General features: G+C 42.2%; 1 protein-coding gene across 11 annotated transcripts in view; it reads right to left on the minus strand.

Moving 5' to 3' along the window:
* The window catches only part of LOC120805131 (rho guanine nucleotide exchange factor 28-like), a 39,580-nt gene that overhangs the window by 4,465 nt on the left and 12,272 nt on the right, over positions 1–22,843 (minus strand). For 6 of the 11 annotated variants that reach the window (XM_040155040.1, XM_040155042.1, XM_040155039.1 and 3 more), the window contains 22 exons: positions 13,929–14,050; positions 13,346–13,728; positions 12,243–12,417; positions 11,433–11,544; positions 11,126–11,206; positions 10,116–10,158; positions 9,054–9,143; positions 8,315–8,438; positions 7,410–7,554; positions 7,086–7,141; positions 5,234–5,291; positions 4,475–4,613; positions 4,094–4,221; positions 3,839–3,979; positions 2,983–3,233; positions 2,777–2,902; positions 2,554–2,671; positions 2,053–2,307; positions 1,873–1,949; positions 1,584–1,762; positions 1,341–1,438; positions 977–1,168 (listed from right to left, as the gene is read on the minus strand). In XM_040155040.1, coding sequence (XP_040010974.1) covers positions 977–1,168; positions 1,341–1,438; positions 1,584–1,762; positions 1,873–1,949; positions 2,053–2,307; positions 2,554–2,671; positions 2,777–2,902; positions 2,983–3,233; positions 3,839–3,979; positions 4,094–4,221; positions 4,475–4,613; positions 5,234–5,291; positions 7,086–7,141; positions 7,410–7,554; positions 8,315–8,438; positions 9,054–9,143; positions 10,116–10,158; positions 11,126–11,206; positions 11,433–11,544; positions 12,243–12,417; positions 13,346–13,728; positions 13,929–14,050 — 3,093 coding nt within the window. Of the gene's footprint in view, positions 1–976; positions 1,169–1,340; positions 1,439–1,583; positions 1,763–1,872; positions 1,950–2,052; positions 2,308–2,553; positions 2,672–2,776; positions 2,903–2,982; positions 3,234–3,838; positions 3,980–4,093; positions 4,222–4,474; positions 4,614–5,233; positions 5,292–7,085; positions 7,142–7,409; positions 7,555–8,314; positions 8,439–9,053; positions 9,144–10,115; positions 10,159–11,125; positions 11,207–11,432; positions 11,545–12,242; positions 12,418–13,345; positions 13,729–13,928; positions 14,051–19,449; positions 19,694–22,843 lie in introns of those variants that run through there. The other 5 variants (XM_040155047.1, XM_040155048.1, XM_040155043.1 and 2 more) reach the window with 5 other exon arrangements.

Raw genomic sequence — 22,843 nt, forward strand, 5'->3', positions numbered from 1 at the left:
GTACTGGTGTGCTTTGCAAAGCTGCATTTTAGTTGATTAAAAGTCCTGCACACCCCTGCAGTCGTTTTCTCTAATTTTGCCTGATCAGAGCTCAGGTTGAAATTGGGCTGAGCTATGCGACAAATTACATGATAACCCCAAACTCAATAAACAGATAAGAATGATAAAGGTGCAAGTTGTCCAGCTCCAACAGACCTTTTTATAGCAGACACTTTGACCTTGTTATAGCAGGAATTGTCTAATAAAATTAACTAATAAAATTGATGATTGCATCATTTAATTTAAGTGTCTCAGGAAGCCATACGTAGTTAGTATTGATTCACATACACAGAGACCTATGCTGTGCTTTTTTCTGCCATGACATGTCAAACTGTCTGCTGTGAAAAAGGTCAATATTATTGCAACCAAAACTAACAGGAGAGTGAGGGAGATGTCAATAAAGCATGGTCTGCACATGACAACACAGTCCTGAAAAGAGGTCTAATCAGCCAAAGTAAGTGAAAACATCTGTGTGGGTGTACCATGGCTATGTACTAGGGGCTTTAAGAAACTGGTATTTGTTTAAAACGATATAAAATGTGTTCCAAGTGTAAAAAATGGGTTTGCCTCTCAAAAATATTGCTTAGAGCCCCCCTTTCAGCAAGGGGTCAGCTCTGTGTATAAAATGCTACAGTGTTAGATTACATATTTGATAGTGTTTCTCATATATAGATATTATTTAATTAAATCATTTTAATTTAATTTTATTTTATTTTATTTAATTGTCCATGAATATGGATTTGCTCCCACTCAAAAGATTTGTATTTCAAAGTCTGCTTGGAGATTCAGATGAAACTGAAAAGACTGACTGAAAAGAGAAAAGAATGGAGAATGGAAGTCCTAATCATTAGTCATCATTAGGCTTGTGAAATATATTCTCGAACTGATATACTCAGCATGACTCCAGCACCATATAGCCACACAGCAGCCTTTTCACCTTCTCTGAGCGCAGCTGTAAGCAGTGAGGAGGCCTGTTGTGGCATCTCACTGTCCGTGTCTTGTTGTACCAGCAGATGGCGATGTGTTACAGGTTCTGGCGAGCGGAGGGTTAACTCAGTAAGCTCAGCATACATCTGTAACTTCTCCTCTAGGCTGTTGCAGATCCGCTGATCGTGACCCAACAGTGTCTCTGCACAGAACATACACTACAATAAAGACTTTTTGTTGTTTATGGTTTACATCACAAAATGATTTTTAATGTTTCATAACTACACCGGCTCTTCACAATGTCAACAAATGACATCTTGGTAAGCACAGGTAAAAGATAAAGCGTGCATGTGGGCACACAAATAATTTCTTACCTTGGAACTTGGTGATCTTCTGAACCCTCGCTTCTGCAGCTCGCCTGACCTCCTCCGTCTCAGCACTTCGCTCCTCCTCCTCCTCTTCCTCAGGACAGCTGACAGGTAGACCAGTGGTTCAGATAATGAGTAACACACATACACTTACACACACTGACCAGGCACACACACATGCGCAGAAATTCTAAGTAGGACAGACACTGTAGACTTGACTTGACTCGACACACATGCGCATGCACACACCTCTCTACAGCTTGCCGTATGTGTCTCATCCATGCATTCCTCTCCTCTCTGGTGGTGGTATGCACTTCATACATCTCTGGTCCCACCGAAGAGGCGGAGATAAGGAACATCCCTCTCTCCTCATTGGCTACTTCTCTGACGATGAGCTTCTGCAGAGGGATTACTGGAGGTTTCTGGTCCTGAAAGAGTAGATAAAGCCCATAGAAATGGGGTTAAAGGATGGAGAGAAACGGATGACAGCGGGCCAACGTGTCTCTGATTTCAAAGTTTTGCTTGGGTTGAAGCTTACCACAGCAGCAAATATAAAGCGCTGGTCTTTCTCTTGTAGGAAAACCAGAACGTCTGTGAGCAGGAGCACCAAAGTATCTGGAAATAGGAGAAGAAATACATGTAGATTGGTTGTCTCAAAACTTAAAAAAAAAACCAAAACAAAACAAAAAACTGGTGGCACAGATGATGTCATACACACCTTTGAGACGTCCTGTGGCAGTCTTCCAGTAGACTAGCCCTTTATGCTGCAGGTCCCTGTGTTTGCTGTGCAGGTCCTGTTTGCGAAACACCTTGCCGTTCTTTAGCTTGGCAAAGCTCTTGTTCTCCAGCCGGGCCAGCACTTCCTGCAGCTCCTGACACCTCTCATACTTACTCACGGTCAGGTCCACTGCAGCGAGGACGTCACGGATCTGAACCAGGGCACTTGACAAGTCAGAGTGTTCTTGACTTCCCTCTGTGGGGGGAAGGAGGTAAAGAGAGGTAATAAGAGAGGTAATAATAACCTCCTTATTTGTAGTTAATACAGTATCTAGTTGCATAGTAGTAGTAGTAGTGGCAGTTTTGTAATATGTAGTAGTAGTAGTAGCTATACAAGAACATTAAAAAATACCCTTGCCTTGCCATTTATATTGAATATGTAAAAAGCTTGAGAGCTGCATATGTTTACAGTTTTGTGTAGGACACAGTAGAGCTGACTTACCCTGAGTGTACTGTAAAATCCTCTCCAGCAGCACTGGATACTTGGTGATGCGCTGAGTGACCAGCAGGATAAATTCTGGCACCTCTCTCCGCCTGACCAGAGAGTTGTTGCTCTGTTGCTGTGAAGAGAATATAAAAATTAAAATGAGACCATTAACTGTTCAATCACGATATTTTACTCTAAAACCCTAATTTTTAAAAGCGCAGGAGGTCAGGGGGCTTACTCTGACAAAGTTTTGGAGCTTCTTGTTCTGTTGCTGCAGCTCTTTGAAGACATTAACAGCCTCGGTGTGGTGACTGCAGAACTCGCCATACACCTGCTTCATCTTCACGGCATTTTCATCTGAGAACTGAGAGAGAGAGAGACCATCAGACACTGAGAAAAGAAATGTATCTGTGTGTTTATACGCATGAATGAATCTTCACCAACCTGTTGAAGCAGTATGTCTCCAATCTGATGGATGAGATAACTTCGAGGGTTCTCAGGTTGGGCTGTGGCCTGTCGGCGTTCCTGCAGTGCTCCGAAGAGGTTCCTGTGGAAGAGAAGCAAGGGATCCAAGCACGGGAAGATCCGGGCCACACAGTCCCAGTCCAGCTGCAGCTCCTCCAGCATTCCTCTCCTGAACACCTCTGACATGACCGTCAGTGTTTGGATGTGGTGTAGCTCTGTCTGCATCAGCTCTGTTTTTTGGAGGGGGGGGTCAGCAAAAGTGGACTATTGGGTCTGACACATCTGGTGGAGATGTGTATGTTTACAAGTGCAAAAGAGATGTTTAGTTGGGCATAGGTTTCTGACGGGCTGGAAATGAACCTCAGTGGACATTTGGCTTATTCTATTGACTATCAGCACTTAATAGAATTTTAGCGGAACAAGCAAGGGATTCGTTTGGCCATACACTTTTTACAGAAGCAAATTTAAACAGCTTTGTGCTAAAGAAGACTTTTTCGAAAAAATAACAGGAACAAAAATTTGTATGGACCTCAAACGAGGAAGTGTGCACTGTGTATGCCAACAGGTTTTCCAATCAGCTAGCTACAGAAAAGTGTGATTATTTGGTTCAAGCCACCCAAGTTCAATTCAACCAGTAAGATCCGCTTTTCAATTACAGAAACAGTATGTACAGTACACAACGTTCATATAAAATAACACGAGTCAAATACTGGTTACAAAGGTTTTTGGATAAAGCATGTCATTTTTTGAAGGAAGGAAGAAAGAAAAAAAGAAAGAAAGAAAGAAAGAAAGAAAGAAAGAAAGAAAGAAAGAAAGAAAGAAAAAAGAGTCTCACCATAAATAACATCCTGTCGTTTGATGGTGCGTCTGTCGTGCTGTCTGCAGAACTCCGGACTAACTGCCAGACTCCATGACTCTGCATCAAGTCCTAGCAGGTCGGCTGACAGGTCGCTCAGTAGAGGAGCATCAACAGCATCTGTGAGAACAAAAAATAACGAACAATGTCTTACTTCTGAATCACTGTTACCTCTACAGTAATTCTCAATGTGCTGCCTGACAAATTTGAATCCTGTGAATCCCCCGTCCTCACCCTGTGCAACGAGTGGCGGGTCAGTGGATGGGGGAATCGTTACCGGCGTTCCCTCATCAGACAACAAGCTGTTAGTGCAACCTGTCGCACTGCTTTCTCCGTCCACCCCTGCTGAGTCACTCAGCCGTCTGAGAAACAAATCAAGTTGAAACTAAACGAGAAACTTTTTGACAAAGACAAAGAGCGTGTCTGCATGTGGGAGCATGATTGCGAACTAAGGTTTTATTTATTTTAGTATTCTGACACAGATTCCAGCATTCGTAGGCTGAAGTCAGATTGAAAATAGACTCTTTGGTAGTAGCGCACATATTCAAAATTTTTAAAATCCAAGTAATGCTTTGATGTACTGGTGAAACCATAGTGGGAACACTGCCATCCTACCTGCTGTCTATAGAGATGGAGAGGCTTTTGTTGAGAGGGGCGACTGTTTCTCTCTTCTCTCTGGTCATTGCTGGCAGTGAAGAGGAAGAGGACGAGGAAGAAGCGAAAATGGAGGCTGGAGAGTTGTCTTTCACAGAGTCTAAAGGGGAGGCCAGGAGGAGCAGGAAGAAGGATCAGTCACACCTTGGAGGCTTTCCCATTTTACAAATAAATACGTCGTAGTTTAGTTTTCATTAGATTTCAGATGTCTTGTTTATATCTATGTAGTCACTGAATGTAATATTTACTTGATTGTAAAGCTGTGAGGAGGTCTGCATTTGTTATCTTTCATTGTTTATAGAGCATGGAGGCTACAGTTATGACAATATGTTGTAGTAATTGAAGCCGATTGTGTTTGACCCTGACACCTTTGTCTGACAACAAACAGTGAAGACACAGAGCTTCAGATTAAAAAATAAAATTATCCTGTCAATGACAGTGAAACACGCAACCTCAGTACTCATGCACATCCACACACACGTAAACACAATCCAGGCCAGATCCCCCACTGAGATGGATTAAAATGTAACTCATTTTTACCAGGGCAAGAACAACAGGGAAGAGGGGAGAGTGGGGGATGAGGTGAAATGGCTTACTCAATGCACTATAGGAGAAACAAGGGAGGACAGGTGAAAACCAAATGAATCAAAGACCAAGGGAGGACACTATGAGAGTGGGGGGGGGGGGGGGCGACGACACATATTGTAATTTCTGACTCACTCTGTGGGAGAGAAAAAGTCTTGCTTTTCATTAGCAATGCATTCCTCTCCTGCAGTTTCTGGGGAAAGACATAATCATATTAACATCAAGAGATGGAAATAGTTGGTGTTGAAAATATCAAATTGCTGTGGTTGTAATGCAACATATTCAGTCAATATTGGAGTCAATTTATTCCTAGCCAAAAACATCAAAGAGACCCCCCCTTAGATACTCTTACTGTGTTGTTCAACACATTCCAGGAGTTCCTTTGTGTCCATGTGTTGGAAATTTACTCATCCTGCTATACCCACCTCCTCTCAGCCTGCCTCTACGTTAGTGACTAATTCATATATTTTTTGGGGGCATTTTGCCTTTAGACAGCACAGTAGAGTGTGACAGGAAACAGTGGGAAAGACATAAGGAATGACCTGCAACAAAAGCCGGATTTGAACTGGGAATGTTTGTGGCACACAGCACGCATCTCCGACCAGACCAGATTTCTAACGATTCCCAAGAACAATTTCGACAACCCCCAAAAGATCATATGTGAACGTACTGGATTCAGAGCACCGAGTGGAGAGTTTGATTAACAAAAGTAACAGCTGTGGCAGAGTAACACCATGATAGTGACAGATTTTCAGTTCAGAAAGTGTCAACGGTGTCCTGAAAGGCAACCTGTGGAGTTTTTGACCAATAGCAGCGCAATGGAGCTCTGTTTCTACCCACGAGACCCTGATTTGTTTGTATCATGCAAGTGCACAAGGACACGTGAAAATAGGCGAGTGGGGGCGGCGGTTTGACACTATTTCTCTGTTGGTGACGGAAACGTGCCGAGAAAAATAGAAATGCAACAAGAAAGGCAGTGGGAAAAAAAGACTGCATGCATGCTACTAAGCATAGACGCAAACAATGCATGACTTAAAATATTTAAAGAGATGGTTTGGCAAATGTTTGATGAGGAAGGAAGGGCACTTAGCATGTTTGTTAGACCTCAAATATGCACAAAATGTGTTTTGGTGAGAATCACTGCATGTACACATAACTTTTGTGTTTACAAGAAAACTTCAAAGGGCAACTTTAATTCAAACTACAATACATGTCTTGTCACTGCATTCTGGTTTATTGAGGCGGTAAAGGGGTACTCCACTGATGGAGTATTGCACTTTCAAAGATTTTGGAGAATTTGCGAGAGACAGTCTTTAAAAAGAACGTTCAAAATTGAAGCAGCAGAGTTCGAGGTGTTCTGACTTTTAGTCCCTAGTATACGTCAAGCTCCAATAATGCTAGGTTCTGCATTTCCAATAATGCCCCCTTTAGCAACTTTTTGTCAGACCTTTTCTGTTACATATCTGTAGTCTCCAAGGTCAAAATGGGCTTTTCCAAGATGACATCATCGGCTATTTTGTCGGATTTGACAAATCTCCTCCAGAGCCATGGAAGACATTTTACACCTGTTCTCACAGGGTGAGTAGTGCTAAGTATGACAAGTAAACCTGAGCTATATATTAAATAAAATTGGTGGAGTGTCCCTCCGGTGGGGAAAAAAGACTCTCTCTCTCTCTCTCTGAGACATTGTTTGACTCATTAAATTATTTACAAAGAAGCCCATGTATCACTCTTGACATTCTTGCAAATATCTTAAAATTTCACCACACTGTTTGTACCTGCGTCTTTATCCATGACAAAAAGAAAAACACATCATGGAACACAAAGTAGTCCCAGACATGCCTTTTCCATCACCAACAGCAGTTTTTTAAAAATGTTTGTTAAGTTATTTAGGGTGTTTTCTTCCTTTAAGCTATTACTTAAAATCATTCATCATTCTTGCTTGTTGGTTTTGACATCAAATGAGGTGCATGATGTTGGTGGTTACCTTTCCACAGGCTGCAACAGACTCTCGACAGTTTTTATGGACATTCAGGAAACAGTCTGCAGACAGAGGCAAACACCAGTTAAATTCATCAGTGAAGTGATAATAAACAAAATTACCACATGTCTGGATTCAGTGTCCACATGGCTGTCAATCTTTTCTGCTCCTCACAATTGATGTTGAATTTGTGAGAGGAAGAAAACTAACTTCCTGTCTTCTACATAACAAAACATTAAGGGAGCACGTGCATAGATTTTAACAAACCTTAAACAGTTCGGCCACCACAGAACATAAGACAACAACAGTACTGACAGTATTAACACTTACTGGAACACTGCAACAGCTCCTTCCCAGAAACAGACTTATCACAAGCCACACAGACAGTAGGACCAGATGGAGACACAGGAACAAACTGGTGTCCATTAGTAGCTCCAGACTTCTCCTTTCCCTCCTTGCCCTCTTTCCCCTTCACCTGTAATACAAGGAATAAATATTTAAAATTTACGAATGTTATTTTCACCAAAGTAGAAATAACAAGACTTGGAGCGGCAGGCAGAAAGAGGCACATACCGGTCAACTTCTTGCTGAAACGCACCTGTTAAAGTGGAGTTAATTGAGATAAAGGGGCCTCTGAGCGAGCTTTTCTGTTTACTTTGTTAAGGTCCATAGGGATGGCTGCTGTTGTGGTGCTTTATCCTTCGGGGGGCATTAGGGGGATTCCTCTGTGTATGTGTGTGATAGTACAGTGTTTATTTTCTTAGCAAACTTTACAAGGAAGTCTAAGAGTGCATGTTTGTTTTTGACTGTTCATGTGCATCGTGTGTCTGTATATACATGGAAATATGTTCTTGAACACATGCACACGTTTTTAAGATTGAGAGTATACTATGGAATGTGTTTTGGTTCCTCATGCTGTGTGGACGGGGTCTATGTATTATGTAAGAGGATATTTTCTCTGTGTCCCGTTGCTAAGACCTGAGGAGAGGGAATTTTCTTCCTTGCCAAATAAAGGCACAGTGAACATACAATGACTGCCCAGCACAGGAATTCTGACCTGGCTTGTCTGAGAGGTGGAACTACTTTGGGAGGCCTTTCAGCTCTGGCTTTTTAAAAATTTTATATTAAGTTCAACTATAGGGATTTTTCAGTCATGTTTTTAACACATGCAGGTGAAATTTTAGCCAGCAGGAATCATATTTTCCACTGGAGCAAAGGCTACTGTGTTGCCTCACCTTGGTCTTGTTGCGAGTGCTGGACATCCTGCTCTTGAGGAAGCTGAAGGTCCGGCTGACTTTGTACTTCTCTGATTCGACCTTAGATGGGATTATGTATTTATCCCACTCCTCATCCTCGATCCTGTTCCAGTGCGAACATTTCAGTCAGCAGTCATCGCAACTCCTAACATCATTTTGGCCTGCGGAAGACCGCAGCATTCGAACCCAACATGCACACTCATTTAAAAACAAACCAGTTTTGAGTACTTTTAATTTACTAAAAAGAGTTGAATAATCAGGTACACTGGTGTCATGCTGGAATGGAAGAATGTCCAGACAGTCTTCCAGGACCCCTGGTCTACAGATTATTACTCTTACCAACATGCTTGGCATGCTTGGAAGTCACTATGGACTCTAGTGGATGCTATTTATAGTATGACCTTGGCAAGATGCAATTAATAATGTGTCAACTATTTATAGCAACTTATGCTAGTTACGTTAGACCTTCTAGGTGAAAGGCAACAATGACAGAATGTAAAGAAAAAAGATAAACACATGCAACATCACATCAAACCTATAATTTGACACGACATTAAAATTGTTAAAATAATTTATTTCTGGAGATTCATATATGACCAAATACAGCTGCAAAGAATCCAGGCAGTTAATGGATGAGTTGGAGAATGGTTTTATTATGGGGTTAGAATGAGTTAAGCCACACATGCATGGCCGTGAGGTTGTTTTGGTGAAAACATACTCTTTGAGGAACTCTGTAAGGGTGAGGTGTTGGAGTGGTGCGCTGCTCTCCTCCTCTGCTGACTGGGCCCGCTTACGGAAACCCAAAACCCTGCATGGATATAACACACCTCAGACCAGGTTGTTGTTTTTTCAACTCACCAGGAGACTCAAAATGTGAATAATATGTGTGGCATCTAAGATTTGAGTCTACAAACCATTTCTGGGCCTAATAAAGTGTGTATGGAAAAGGTAGAGGACAACAGGTTTTGCATGTGGATGCTCACATGGATGTTTGTGCTACATGCTGTTTTAGTAAACCACATAAAATAGCAAATGCTTAAGGCAGGGGGAACATCTCCATTTTGTTAACATTCTATGGACTGAGATGATGTGAGGGACAAAAATGGTTGGTGAGTCCGATCAGTGTGGTGTTGTGAATATCATGGAATTAATATGATCTATTCTAATAAAATATCGTTATATCAAATGATCTAATATGATAATCCAATTGTCTAACGTGATCTTCTAAAAATGTTCCTGTTAGCAATGCATGGTTATTAGCAAAAATCCATTTAGTGCATGATAAATGTATGAGACAGTGAGATGAAATAAACTAGAAAATGAATACAAACAAAATAAGCAAAATTTGTCACATGGTAGGATTGTAAAGCAAATGTTAAATCAGTACATCTGTTAAAATCTGTATTCAAAATACATACTGGAATATGTACAGACTACAAATTCAGTATAATTAATGTGATCTAGAGGCGATCTAGATGTTTCTGAGGATTGACGACCAGGAAAGTCCTGTGTTTTGCAGTTTACTCAGGGTTATTTTGGGGTTGCAATCAGAGCGTATTCTGGCCCTGGCCTTGCAACAGGAAGTATGTCACATCCTGCACACTCAGATCCCAACCACAGGTTATACACTGGAGACACACATACACACATGCAGGCTCATGTGAGCCAATCTCTAACCACTGGACAACACTGATGCCTAAAAAGGGAGGACCATCTGAGCAAGATCCTGCACAGATGAGTGGATCTTGCCTAAACTCATGAAATGACACACTGCTTTTACCTCTTTTCTCTGGGGGTCTCTGTCAGGCTGAACGCTCTCTGCTCTGTAATGTACAGGAACAAGGACAGGCAATTGAGTGAGCCAAAAACACGTCAATAAAGTTGAAGGCATTATTACAGATTCTAAGTTCATCAGCGGATGGGGTTAAAAGACATCATCCTGAATCAGAAATTGAGTTAGAAGCGAATACAAGAGTCCCTGAAACAGTCTGGACCCAGCAAACCCCTACAGATAAAGCACAAACAAAGCAATCAAGTTTTGCTTGGAAAACCAGATTACAGTAGAGATGGAAAAAATAAAAACCAAGAGGGAAACAAAACATGTACCCAAATGAAAGCAAAAAGAACCCTCAGAGTAAAAACAACTCCTCCTTCAGATGATCCATAAGAGTTATGTGGAGAGCATTTTTCCAAAGTCTCAGGATATCAAAATCCTAAAGATTCAGACCTCTACTTGTCAGTCTTTACAAAGATAAAAAAACAAGGATTCTGGATGACTTTTGTTTTATTACTAAGAAAAAAAGGTTTGGCATCAAGCTTTGGAGAAAGTCAGCGTTTGATCATCCAGCAGTTCAAAATAATAATGAATATGTTCTTTACTGAGACAGTGGTTCATGCATTGCACATTATGAGGGCAACAGTCACCTCCAAGAACTAAATCTTACCACAGATACAGGGCTGCACAATTTGGACAACAATGAGTAACATCATTGGTTTGAAAAACTGTGTGATCAAAATAGCTGGGCAAATCATTTGATAACAAAATGTACAGCAAAATTATTTAATTTCTGACAACATCCAGACTATTTCAATTGGTTTACTCCAGTTTTTCCATGTTGTATGAATATACTTTTGAATTACAGTGGGTCATGGAAAGTTTAAATATACCAAACATGCCTTTTAATTGCTCAGCTATTGATAACCATCAGTTTGTCCAATGGTTCAGGAGAAAGAGCAAAAAGACACAGTGAAATGCATTCACCAACCAACCAGCAGTGTCCTTGTACTTACTAACTTGGTTGAGACGAGAGAGGGATTTAGAGAGAGATAAAGCTTGAAGTAGGGAATGACCGCTGCTGCTGAATGCACCATCTACATGGGATAAAGCATGGCCTTAATCTTGCACACTCACTCATAGTCATGAGTAGTGGTGTTGTGTCCGAGCTGACTGTAAACACACACATATACTTTATAGCGGTTCAGTTGATTTATGACACCTGTCTGGTCTTCCCCCTGTTAGACATGTGGCACATGTGTCCATTCGGCTGGCTCCTGGGAACAGAAAGGTTACGGGGCACAGGGGTCAAAGTTCACTCACCTTCTGCCAGGTCAGTGATGGTTGCATCTCGGTTTAGCAGCGGCCGTGATGGCCGCGCTTTGGGGGAGGAGTAGGAGTAGGAGCGCAGACGAATCTCTGCTTCCTCTGGGTCCTGGGTGAGAAGAGAAATCATAAGGAACAAATCAGGCTGAGCGGTAAACAGAAGTTCACAGGTTAGGTCCTGTGAACTGTAAAACTTGGGGAGCAGCAGAATGCTGCAGGGCAGACAGATAATATGTCTGACTTTTCGTTCACATTATTGAGCTGCTGACAGTCTGGGCTTATCAACTGATATCTGTGTGTAAGGCAGGCTGTGTCTGTTGTAGTGCTGTACTTTGCATTCACTGGGTTTTTTGTTTTTAATGTGATTGTAATACATTTTTTTCTTTAAACCCTGCTGAAAAAAATGCTTTAATTGATTAGAAAATAAAATTCAAATTAAATAATCGAATGGAAGCATGATACATCAGGTCCGTTTAACACATCATGTCACAATGGAAACAGACTCTCAGACTCACGTGACCTGATTATCTGATCTGTCAACAGAAGGTTAAAGTCAAACCATTGTACTGTATGACTCAAGTAATTTCATGAATTGACAGGAGTATGCAATCAGTAAGAATAATCAGAAACTTTTTAATCTCCTGTCTAGAGGGCAATATAGTCATAAAGACAATGTTTTAATTTACTGTTTGGAATAAAGATGTGGGAGAGAACAGGCATTCTGCTTCAGGCCACGTGTGAATCTACATGCAAGGAGAAAAACACTGCTGCTGAACATTTAATATAACCTGTTTAACGAGGGTGTACCTTAGTGGACTTCTGCGTACTGTTGGAGTGTGTGCGGTTAAAGTCTGGTGACGAGTAGAAAGAGTCCCTCTCCTCTCCTGAGTTGGACCGCAGGATGGACTGCTGCTTTAAAGATGAGCAGGGGTAGGAATGTCCCAGTATGTCCTCTTCCCCACTGTCACACTCAAGACTAGGGCTATTTAAACATAATACACACACAAACACAGATGCAATCACGTACACATGCTTAGGTTATGATCCTGCAGCTACAATATTCAGTAATGGCTGTTGCTACTTCAACCTACATGATTGAATTAAGCTGGGAGCAAACTGGAATACTTAAAAAAAAAAAAAAAAAAATCTACTGTCTACACACATTATAGTTGTAGACAAACACACTGTGGTCAGAGTTCTGTCATTAACCAGCTGAAACTAGAGGATTACATTCAGATTGCAGTCTTCAAAATTAACCAAGTCTGATGCCTCCAACTGGTCCATAACTCAGTTGGGGGGGGGGCAGCGGTTTTAAATCCTGAAGTCTTGCATACTACAAGATACTGTGCTGACTCTGTGCCCACGATCACCGTTTTGTATAGATCAGTGCTGATAAGCTTCATGATCTCCAAAATCATCACCGACAGTATCATTGCCAAATCCAGGCTATAGTCAGGCTCTAAACCAATGTAGCCTTTTGCCAGCTTCTCTCCCAGTACAGAAAATCCTGCAGGAAACTGGAAGGAATGTTCAGCAATTTCAACACACAAACAACTCAATTGTGTCCAGGCTTCCTGTCACTTTCCGCACCTTCACTGACTACAATCACTGCACCAAACATCAAAAAACGCTTTTGCTGAAATTCCAAATGGAAGATACATCGTTGTCTTAGTATGGGTTAGTCACAGGACTGTTTATAATTCTGATCAATGAGATCACACTAGTTGTGCTTCTTCTGCTGCACTGAATCAAGTTGGTCATAATGCAGAGCATTTGTTCCCTCACTTTAACCAGAAAAACTCAACCAGTTGTGAAGGAGTCACACTGAACGTTCTGTAATTAAATATAATAGATGACACTTTGAGTGTCTTTGATTTTTAAATAAAGAATCAACAGCAGTACTGTCCTACCTAAGGCCCCGGCTCGCCTCCGTCAAGCTGCATCCTCTGCGATTCAAAGCAGGAGAAGCTGGTAGGCACGGCTGTGTCTGACGCCTCTGTGCTCCTTCGAACAAACGGAGGGCGGAAGCCAAGGGGGAGGAAGGAAAAGACGGGGAGGCAGCAAAGGGTGAGGGGGGAGAGGTGCGAGGGGATGGCTCCCTGTGATTCTCCAAGCTGGGGCCTTGGATTCCCCTCTCCCCATTATGGGGCGAAGACTGGTGCCGGTTCTGGGAGCAGTTCCCTGAGTCAGGGTCCGTCATGGCGATGGGGTCCCAGCACTTGCTGCCAACATGGGGCGCAGGGCTCATCTCCTCCTCCCCTGGAGAGCGGTATCTAATGTCGGCTTCATCCACCTGGAACAGAAAAGGGAGAAATGGAAGGCAATTAGAGGGAACATATTCCACGGATTCATTTGTTGCTCCTGTAATGGAACATTTTACATCATATGAGCCAAGTCTTTTTTCAACTTAATGACTTAACTATATAACCGATGTACATTGTATATTTTTACTCAAACAGTAAAGAAAGCAACACTAATTTCGGCCCAACTTACCTGATCCACCAGCATGGCCTTGGCATACACTCTGTCTTTGCCGTGTATCATTGCTGACAGTCTGGCAGCTGCAGCCAGAGTCGGGGATGAGGCCTGGCTCTCCCTTATGGATTGGCTTTTCTCTAAAGAGTGGGAGGGAACCACAGAGAAACAGAGAGAGACAGAGAGAGAGAGAGGGGGGATTTTTCAATATTACATTGGGTTTCCACAGCAACACCAAATAACTCCTCACAAACACAGGAAGTGACATAGACATCCTGGGCAGTAGCATATTACTGTTCTGGACCAAGAGTCTCTGTATGAGTGTGTGTGTCCGTCTGAATGGCTCTTTGCACACACACGCGAAAGGGGTGTGCATGGAGTTGTGAGTGGGCATCTGTAGGCATGTTTTTGCCCCACCCTGCCTTCGATACAGCGCGTGAGTGGAAATAACTCCCGGTGAGCACACAGTAGCATTGACAGGAACCCTTTCAACACAGTGGAGTCACTGTGAGCAGTAGCCTGGTTTTGCTGTTGAACAGGAGAAAACACTCCTGCTCTCAAAACACACACAGCTGCCTCTGGGATGTTGCTCTGTACAAAACACAGCTTCTCCAAAACACAATTTCTTAGAAAGTATTTCAAGCCTAACGTTATTAACCACAGGACTCATTACAACAGACCTTTGATGAGGCATTTATGCAGCACAGTAAATTATTGTTTTAAGCTTATATACACAACGTAGAGTAAATTAACAAAATAAAGAGTGAAACAAACTGTGAGGGTGACATGAGCAAAAATATATATATATACACTGATCCACTAATACTAAAATATTAACCCAGCAAAAAAAAAAAACTTTATATGCACAGCCCTGAATAAAACACAAAACTTGACCTGAAACTGATAAGAATGAATACTGAAAAATACGTTTTAGGATCATGTGATATGATCGAAAGCTCCAGAACAGCAACTAAATGGACCTTAACTTGTGATTCCTCATCATCTCCTTTTTCCAAGTCCAAAAATGAACTCCGAAATTCAACTGTAAAGCCAACATGTACGAAAAGTTGTTTAAATGCTCAGCAAGGTCGAAGGCTCCAAAACAGCTACTAAAAGGACCTTGAGATGAGCTCATTTTGTCAACTGCTGTTTTCAGGCACAAGAATCAATTTTGAAACTCAAAGGGTTGTTGTGTTTGTGAAAACCGCTGTTTGATCAAAACCTCAGCTTGGTCTATTTTTGTTTTTCAAACTTATGACTCCAACAATGTTGTGAAATTCCAGATGTACAGTAGTTTCCACTGGGTGTTACAGTACATAACAATTTCTGTGTTTTCTGTCTAACTTTGTCCAGTCTCAGCACCACTGTGACTGAGTTGCCTGTGTGTTAAATCCGCAACCTGTGTAGTTATTCGTGAAAAGCTGCTTTTGAATCCTGACAAAGTCACTTCAGTCAATCGTGAACCAGCGATCTTGTCCATGGAAGTTTTGCCTCCCGGTTTTTTACTGCTACCAGTCTAACATCAGTGAAGAAATGTCTCTCTGTCTCAACAAAGATTAATTTTTCATTGAATAATTGTAAATCCATGGAAGGAACTCCAATCATGCCTGAACAGTCATTAACAGGTCTACGAAAAACAACAATGCCAAATTACAAGGAACTTAAACCTCAACTACTCATAAATCTACCAACCTGCCCTCAGTGTTCCAGTGAAGCTTTTGAGGAAGTTCAAAGGAAATAAGACTGTTGTTATATTCTGCAGTTTGCAGATTATGATTGTATTATGCACTGCAAAATAAGACAAGTACAGCATTTGTAACAGAGTATAAATCAAACCCACAATTGGCTGTGCTTCCTCTGGGCGCTGAGTCCAATAAATCTGAGAGGTAACAGGGAGTCTAGCAGACATTGATGAGGACACCAGATGATTCCTGTTCCGTCCACATCAAATGTAAAGGAATACACTTACCTTCAACCACTGCAGGATATACAGAGACCACTCCACATCCAGCCTGAGGCTACAAAGTTCTCAAGTATCTCTCATAGTGCATGATACCTCCCAGAAGTTAAACGTACTGTTAATCACTACAGCCTGAAATTAGCAGAAAATGGCAAAAAAAATATATAAATGTTACAACCTGTTCTTCCGTTATTAAACTTCTGGATCCTCTTAGTTTCCAAAAAAAAAAAAAAAAACCCATTATATTTTATATGAACCTGAATCCAGGTCCATAATACCTGCACATAGTCATGTTAGACTTTGTACAGATATTATGCAGGATTAGATTTAGTCTAATATCAAATCCAGAGAGGGGGTCAAATTCTGGATGTGGGTCAAACCACTGTTTGAAAGCAGATACTGTTTCATATAAACCCACTTCAGGAACTTGACAGACAGACCTAATAGTTCAAGTTCTGGGCCAGATCCAAAGCCACAGCTGGCTGCCACGGGCCTGATCGTTCACACACCTCTGACCCATAAACACTGCCTCAGTGAACATTACTGTCAGGCGCTGGGATCTGTGTTTAACATTAGTTAACTGGGGGAATAACAGAGAAGCGGGGAGTTCATATTACTAACAAGTTAAAGCCGCACAAAATCAATCTTTCTGCCAGAGAAGCTGTCTTTATCGGTGAGACAAAGAGAGTTGTCTGCAGGTTGCCATTTCAAAGAGAGTTTTAAGGAATGCGGAGCAGTGTGTGGGGCTGTTTGTATAAGAGTTTTGCTCACTGATGGTATATTTGGAGTGATGTGATATTCAGAGCATGTCCCTGAGTGAGAGCCAACCCTATACAGTAGCAGTGCCTGGAGCAGCAGCAGAGAGAAAAAGAGAGAGCTGGAGCTTTAGCGAGACCCAGACAAAGACAGCAGTCACTGCCAGGTTTCCAGAACAGGGGAGTTAAACACAGAGAGTGACCCTTCAACCTATGCACACCCATGGGAGAGGGAGATCGAGGAAGGCAGGATGGAAAGGGGGGTGGGGGGGCTGTCACAAGGGTTCTTTCTCAAGGTTCACTTGCTTTACAAGCTGGACGGCAAAACAAAAATGTAAGATGTGTGTAAACATCTAGGCTTGCTCATTGTGAGTATAAAAGAATCATTTGTCCATGTTCTTCCCTTCTTATATGATGTAAGTCACATCTTAAGCACTGCACTGTCGCTTTGGAGAGAGCTGGGAGAAATTAGGAGCCGAGTAAAATAATAAGCTGGGTCTAAAAAGGGAGAAAAATAATCACAACACAGGGTGTTATTACCTCATGAAAGGAGAGAGGTAATTATTTGACTTCAGTGTTCATGGGGGGCTATTTAAATCATTAAAACAATTGTCTACCAAAATCCACAAACCCACTCTGAGTTATGACACCTGCAGTCAAACATCCTCCTAGCTTGATATATTCCCTCATCTATTTATTACTGCTCCGTAATTATTTGACTTGTCACAGTCAAACATCCTCCGTCCAAGCATCACATTGTGAAAAACAACAATGCCAAATTACAAGGAACTTAAACCTCAACTACTCATAAATCTACCAACCTGCCCTCAGTGTTCCAGTGAAGCTTTTGAGGAAGTTCAAAGGAAATAAGACTGTTGTTATATTCTGCAGTTTGCAGATTATGATTGTATTATGCACACATTGTGCGTTTCCACTGTGTTTCCACTGTGTTTACATTTCAGTGTCACCCGGCCCAAGCGATCCAGGAAGAGGTAAATCCAGAGTGAAGAAATAAACTTGTGGCAATGCACACCTGAAATCACATTTCACTTCGCAGGTTTGTTCCACAATGAACAGTGAAACATGTCTGCCGAGAAGGCAGTTTGCAGTAAAGTCTTCCATTTGCCATCTGTTACACGATGTACGTATAAAAGGTAATGATTTACCTATAAAAAGTAATAATTTCTCTCTTAAATTAATCCACACGCATCTAGAGTCTGTCAAACACTTAATCAACATGTCCGAAACACATATTTCACGGATATTTGTCTGTTAAGTGAAAAGTGACCCAGTCAATATTTATGGCAACCGATACAACTTTCACTCTCAATGTGACAGAATAGCTTGATATATTCCCTCATCTATTTATTACTGCTCCGTAATTATTTGACTTCAGTGTTCATGGGGGGCTATTTAAATCATTAAAACAATTGTCTACCAAAATCCACAAACCCACTCTGAGTTATGACACCTGCAGTCAAACATCCTCCGTCCAAGCATCACATTGTGCGTTTCCACTGTGTTTACATTTCAGTGTGTCACCCGGCCCAAGCGATCCAGGAAGAGGTAAATCCAGAGTGAAGAAATAAACTTGTGGCAATGCACACCTGAAATCACATTTCACTTCGCAGGTGCATTGTTACACCAGAGCTGTTTTACTTCAGATTCTGGCTTCTAAAAATATCTAAATTCACTTTATTATACGGTCAGGTTAAAAAGTTTATATAGTGCTGCTCTTTCTGCTCTTCGGCTGAAGAGCAAAGACAGGCAGTGTGCATAAAATTTGCCAGTGTCAATCACAATTAAGAAGCAATAACATGGATAATCTTGCAGAGGTTTATGGGGAAAGATGAGGAACAGACCACTGGAGTTGAGCCATGACACAGACATGGCAGTAACTTGATCTTACTCCGTGTCTCTCTCTCTCTCTTCCCAACAAACTCAGCCATTTGAACACAAGCCACGAACTGGTTTACCGTTCTGGTTTAATTTTGTACTATTTTAAGTATTCACTATAGCTCTCCCGTGACTAATGATGAAGCAGCAAATTCGTATGCCAGGTTAAAGTACCGACATTAACTTTAATTTGGTTCGGTTTCTGATAAATCAAAAATAAACTGTGGCAAACACTGAACTTCAGCGACACCTTAACAAAAACCGATTATGATTATCGACTGAGGGTGTCTGAGCCTAGGTATTGTGAGGGACATATTAAGTATTGGGCCCCCCTTTTTTTGCACTTCTTGGACATCAGCAGTCACATGAGGCCACAACTCTTCACCGGGGTCCATTCGTGCACCCAGCAGCGTGGCCAGAGTATGTCAAAAGCCCCAAACCACTCAATCGGCCTTGAGGGGACATCTGACAGTCCCCGACATACTGTCAGATATCAGGTTACATCACCGGCAAACATGCAGTCATCGCACCCTGACTGACTTGGTGCTGCATTCGAAGCCTGTGAGTAAGAATGTGTAATGGGAACAGTCTAATTTTAACCTTATTGTTCCACAATGAACAGTGAAACATGTCTGCCGAGAAGGCAGTTTGCAGTAAAGTCTTCCATTTGCCATCTGTTACACGATGTACGTATAAAAGGTAATGATTTACCTATAAAAAGTAATAATTTCTCTCTTAAATTAATCCACACGCATCTAGAGTCTGTCAAACACTTAATCAACATGTCCGAAACACATATTTCAAGGATATTTGTCTGTTAAGTGAAAAGTGACCCAGTCAATATTTATGGCAACCGATACAACTTTCACTCTCAATGTGACAGAATAGCTTGATAGATTCCCACATCTATTTATTACTGCTCCGTTACCTTTTTTCCCCATCTTCCTGTGCATCCTCATCTTGGGAAACGAAGGCCACGAGTAGTTGAAAGGAGAGTCCGAGTCAGAATCCATGATTTGCTGTCTGCGAGAAAATCTTCATCGAAACAGCTCAAAGTGTTGGATAAATAAGTGAACGGTGACTCAATTTAGATCCGTTTCCCCATGGCTGAACAGACCGCCGACTAGCTACAGCACTCCTTTTTCCAGAGCCCCGCTGTAGACACTCTGACACTTCAGGAGTGAGCCAGCATGTTCCCCTCTGTCTCCCCCAACCACCCCTCCCCCTAAAATCTTCCCCTTCCCCCTTCACAACTCTGAAACAACTGTCCGACAGAGCCGAAACCGAACCCTGCCTTCGCCCACTGCTCCTTTTCTTGAGTTTTCTCTCTGTCTCTATCCCCTTTTCTTGTCTTTCTGACTGCTCTTCTCAAAATCTGTGCCAACCTTTCAGTCTCTAAGTCTTCTCTATCTCAGTCACTCAACTACTACACACAATACGGAGGGAGAGGGAGAGAGATCAACACAGGCTGACAAGAACAGGGGGAAGACAGTACTGACGGCTGGAAAGAGTGAGTGAAGGAGGGAAAGGCACAGAGAGACAAAGTCAAACATAGGAGTGACTTCAGAACCTACAGTGAAGACAAACATGAGGGCAGACAGCCTAGCTGCGGTGAGTCTCAGACAAGGGAGAAATCATTAACCCTGTGAGTTCATGATTGTCTCAGAGATACTCCAGGCTGCAGATCTGCATGCTCCGTACACTCCAAGATACAAGCCATTCAGTCCGAATATGCCTGATGCCACGTCTGAAGAGAGTTCTCCTCGATCACTCCATTCTCTCCGTCTCTTTCTCTATATTTTAGCATGTCAAAGCCAAGCTGAGGGGGAAAGGGGTTGGGATTGCTGGGGGGGGGGTTCAGACTGCCAGATCAGCAGCCTCACCATGGAGACAGCAGTGAGAGCCGGTGCTGATTTATTCTTCCATGCCGTTTTTTCCCCCATTTTCCTCCTCTTGCCAACTTGCAGGAGTACAGTACTCCATTTGCAACAGCAAAAATACAAATCTGGCTAGAGGTGGTAAAAGCAAGAGAATGGGCTAGTGAGGGGGGGTTTAAGAGACAAATCAGACAAAGGCACTCTGGAAAGAGGCCAAACATGGGTTTATAAATGCACATAAATGAAGGAATGTGATTAAAAAAAAGACAGAAAAGGGGAACGACAAGGGTTTTGCAGGCAGAAAAGAGGTACACTGCAACTATAGAAAGTAGTTTCTGTGTGTGTGTGTGTGTGTGTGTGTGTGTGCATGAGGAGGGGTGGAGGAGGTTGTTGGCACTGTACTAGTGAACATTAATGCTGCCTTTGTGGGGTCTGTGTGAGGTTTAGTCCTTTTTTCCGTTCTCCAATTAGATCCCTCAGCTGGGGTCGGACACTCTTGTTAGCATTCCTGGTGCTGCCCTCATCGTCTGTTGTCACCGTGCCAAAACTATCCATATCATAACCCCCCCCCCAATTACACACTCACACATACACCATTCGCACACTCTTCCACTCTCCTCTCCCTGGGGATCTCAACATGCTGCTGGAAAACTGCATTCAGCAAAGCCCTGGCAACCCCCATTCAGCCACAAACACCCCCTTTTTTCACTTCCCCATACCCCTTGCCCTCTTCAGAGTGCTCTTCCCTACTGCATTTTCCCTCTCAAACACACAAGTGCACACTCACAAAGACCTCCTTCCTTTCTTCAGCCATGGAGAGCAGAGCACCTCGGGATGAAGTGCCCTTTGCTGTTTGTTCACTAAACTCACATTAAAATGCTGACCTGGGAGGATGGGACAGGGAACATGGGTCCATAAGTCTGAGTGTGTGTGTGTGTGTGTGTCTCTATGTAGGTATTTGGGTGCAAGTGTGTGTTTTGGGTGGGGTATTTGAATATTGGGGGCATTAGGAGGGCAAAGGAGGGGGAAAAGGGAGGGAGGACGGAAAAAAGAAAGAGAAGACTGCCTTTTCTCTTAAAAATTCTGTATTACTACACTTATATTGTAAACCTCATAAAACCTGCTTTGGCAATACTTTATTTAACTACAGTTATACTAATAAAGTTACAGTAATTTGAAGTGGAGAAAGGAAAGAGCTTACATCAAGAAGACAAGGGGGGACATGACAGCTACATTCAAAATTCCTCATCCCTTGCTGAAACTCTGGCTACAGAAGTTCTGTCTGTCTATTTGATGACGGATTAGTGCAAGAAAGCAGCCTCATTGCATGTGATAAAAACTGACTTGAACCACAATACTGTATATCCTTCACTTCTTTGTTAACTAAAAACAAAACAAAAAACCTGCCGGTCACTCATAATGCTCAACAGCTTTGGAATGTCTAATGAAGAAAAGGTCAAATTAGCACTGTAATCCTGGAAGAATAGCATGCACAAAACCAGAATCACTTTCAGTCTGAGCTATTTTTTTATTCAAATAATTTATTCAAATTGAAAAAACTTGAAAGAAACTTGAAAGGAGAGTTGAAGAAAACAGTATTCAATTGACTAATGTTATTCGTCTGAACCACAAAAAGCCTTTGAGGGGATCGAGCAGGGTCACTGGCAGGCAGTCTTCAATGACTACACAGAAAATGTGAAAATCCTCAGCCAGCCAACAAACACGCACACGCACACGCACACACACACACACACACACACACACACACACACACACACACACACACACACACACACACACACAAACAAACAAACACACAAGCATGCAAATTAACAAAAACACATATGCACACAGAGTACAAAATGGCTAGACCATAACGCATGGAAAACAACACCAGCCACAGGAAGTTAAGATTTCAGATGTCCAGTGCCAAGTGTTATAAAGCCTGAAGCCTCAGCTTGTAACCACAGCATTCTTACACTGAGGCATCAGTCTGCTGTGCAGCATTACAAGCCAATTATTAACCCGCAGGATGTTCCCACTCTCAAATCCTTCCCTTCTCATCCAGAGGCAGATCACAGTGAAGCCACCTTCAACCACCTAGTTCGGATTCATTTCTGTTCCCCCTGCCACTGCTGGCAGGAATAGAATGACTCAGGATTGCCTACAGGAGTCTTCTCTACATGTTGTATTAAAAAGATTTCTTCACAGTGCCACAATCACTGTAAACACACAGAGTGACAACACTCCAAAAACTCCAGAGAGAGGGGGGCATGACAAGCCAGGGGGTTGAAATGTGATCCTATAGTCCGTGGGGATGGTAGACAGCCATAGTCGAGGATTAGAGCTGAGTTCCAAGTTCTCTTCAGGAAAGGAAATGTTTCCTGCTGTTGGACTTGCTTAATGATTGGAAGCTACTTGGATAACTTCCTATGAATATAACAC

This window comes from Xiphias gladius, chromosome 19 (genome assembly GCF_016859285.1).
Source record: "Xiphias gladius isolate SHS-SW01 ecotype Sanya breed wild chromosome 19, ASM1685928v1, whole genome shotgun sequence".
In the NCBI taxonomy this organism is placed as follows: Eukaryota; Metazoa; Chordata; class Actinopteri; order Istiophoriformes; family Xiphiidae; genus Xiphias; species Xiphias gladius.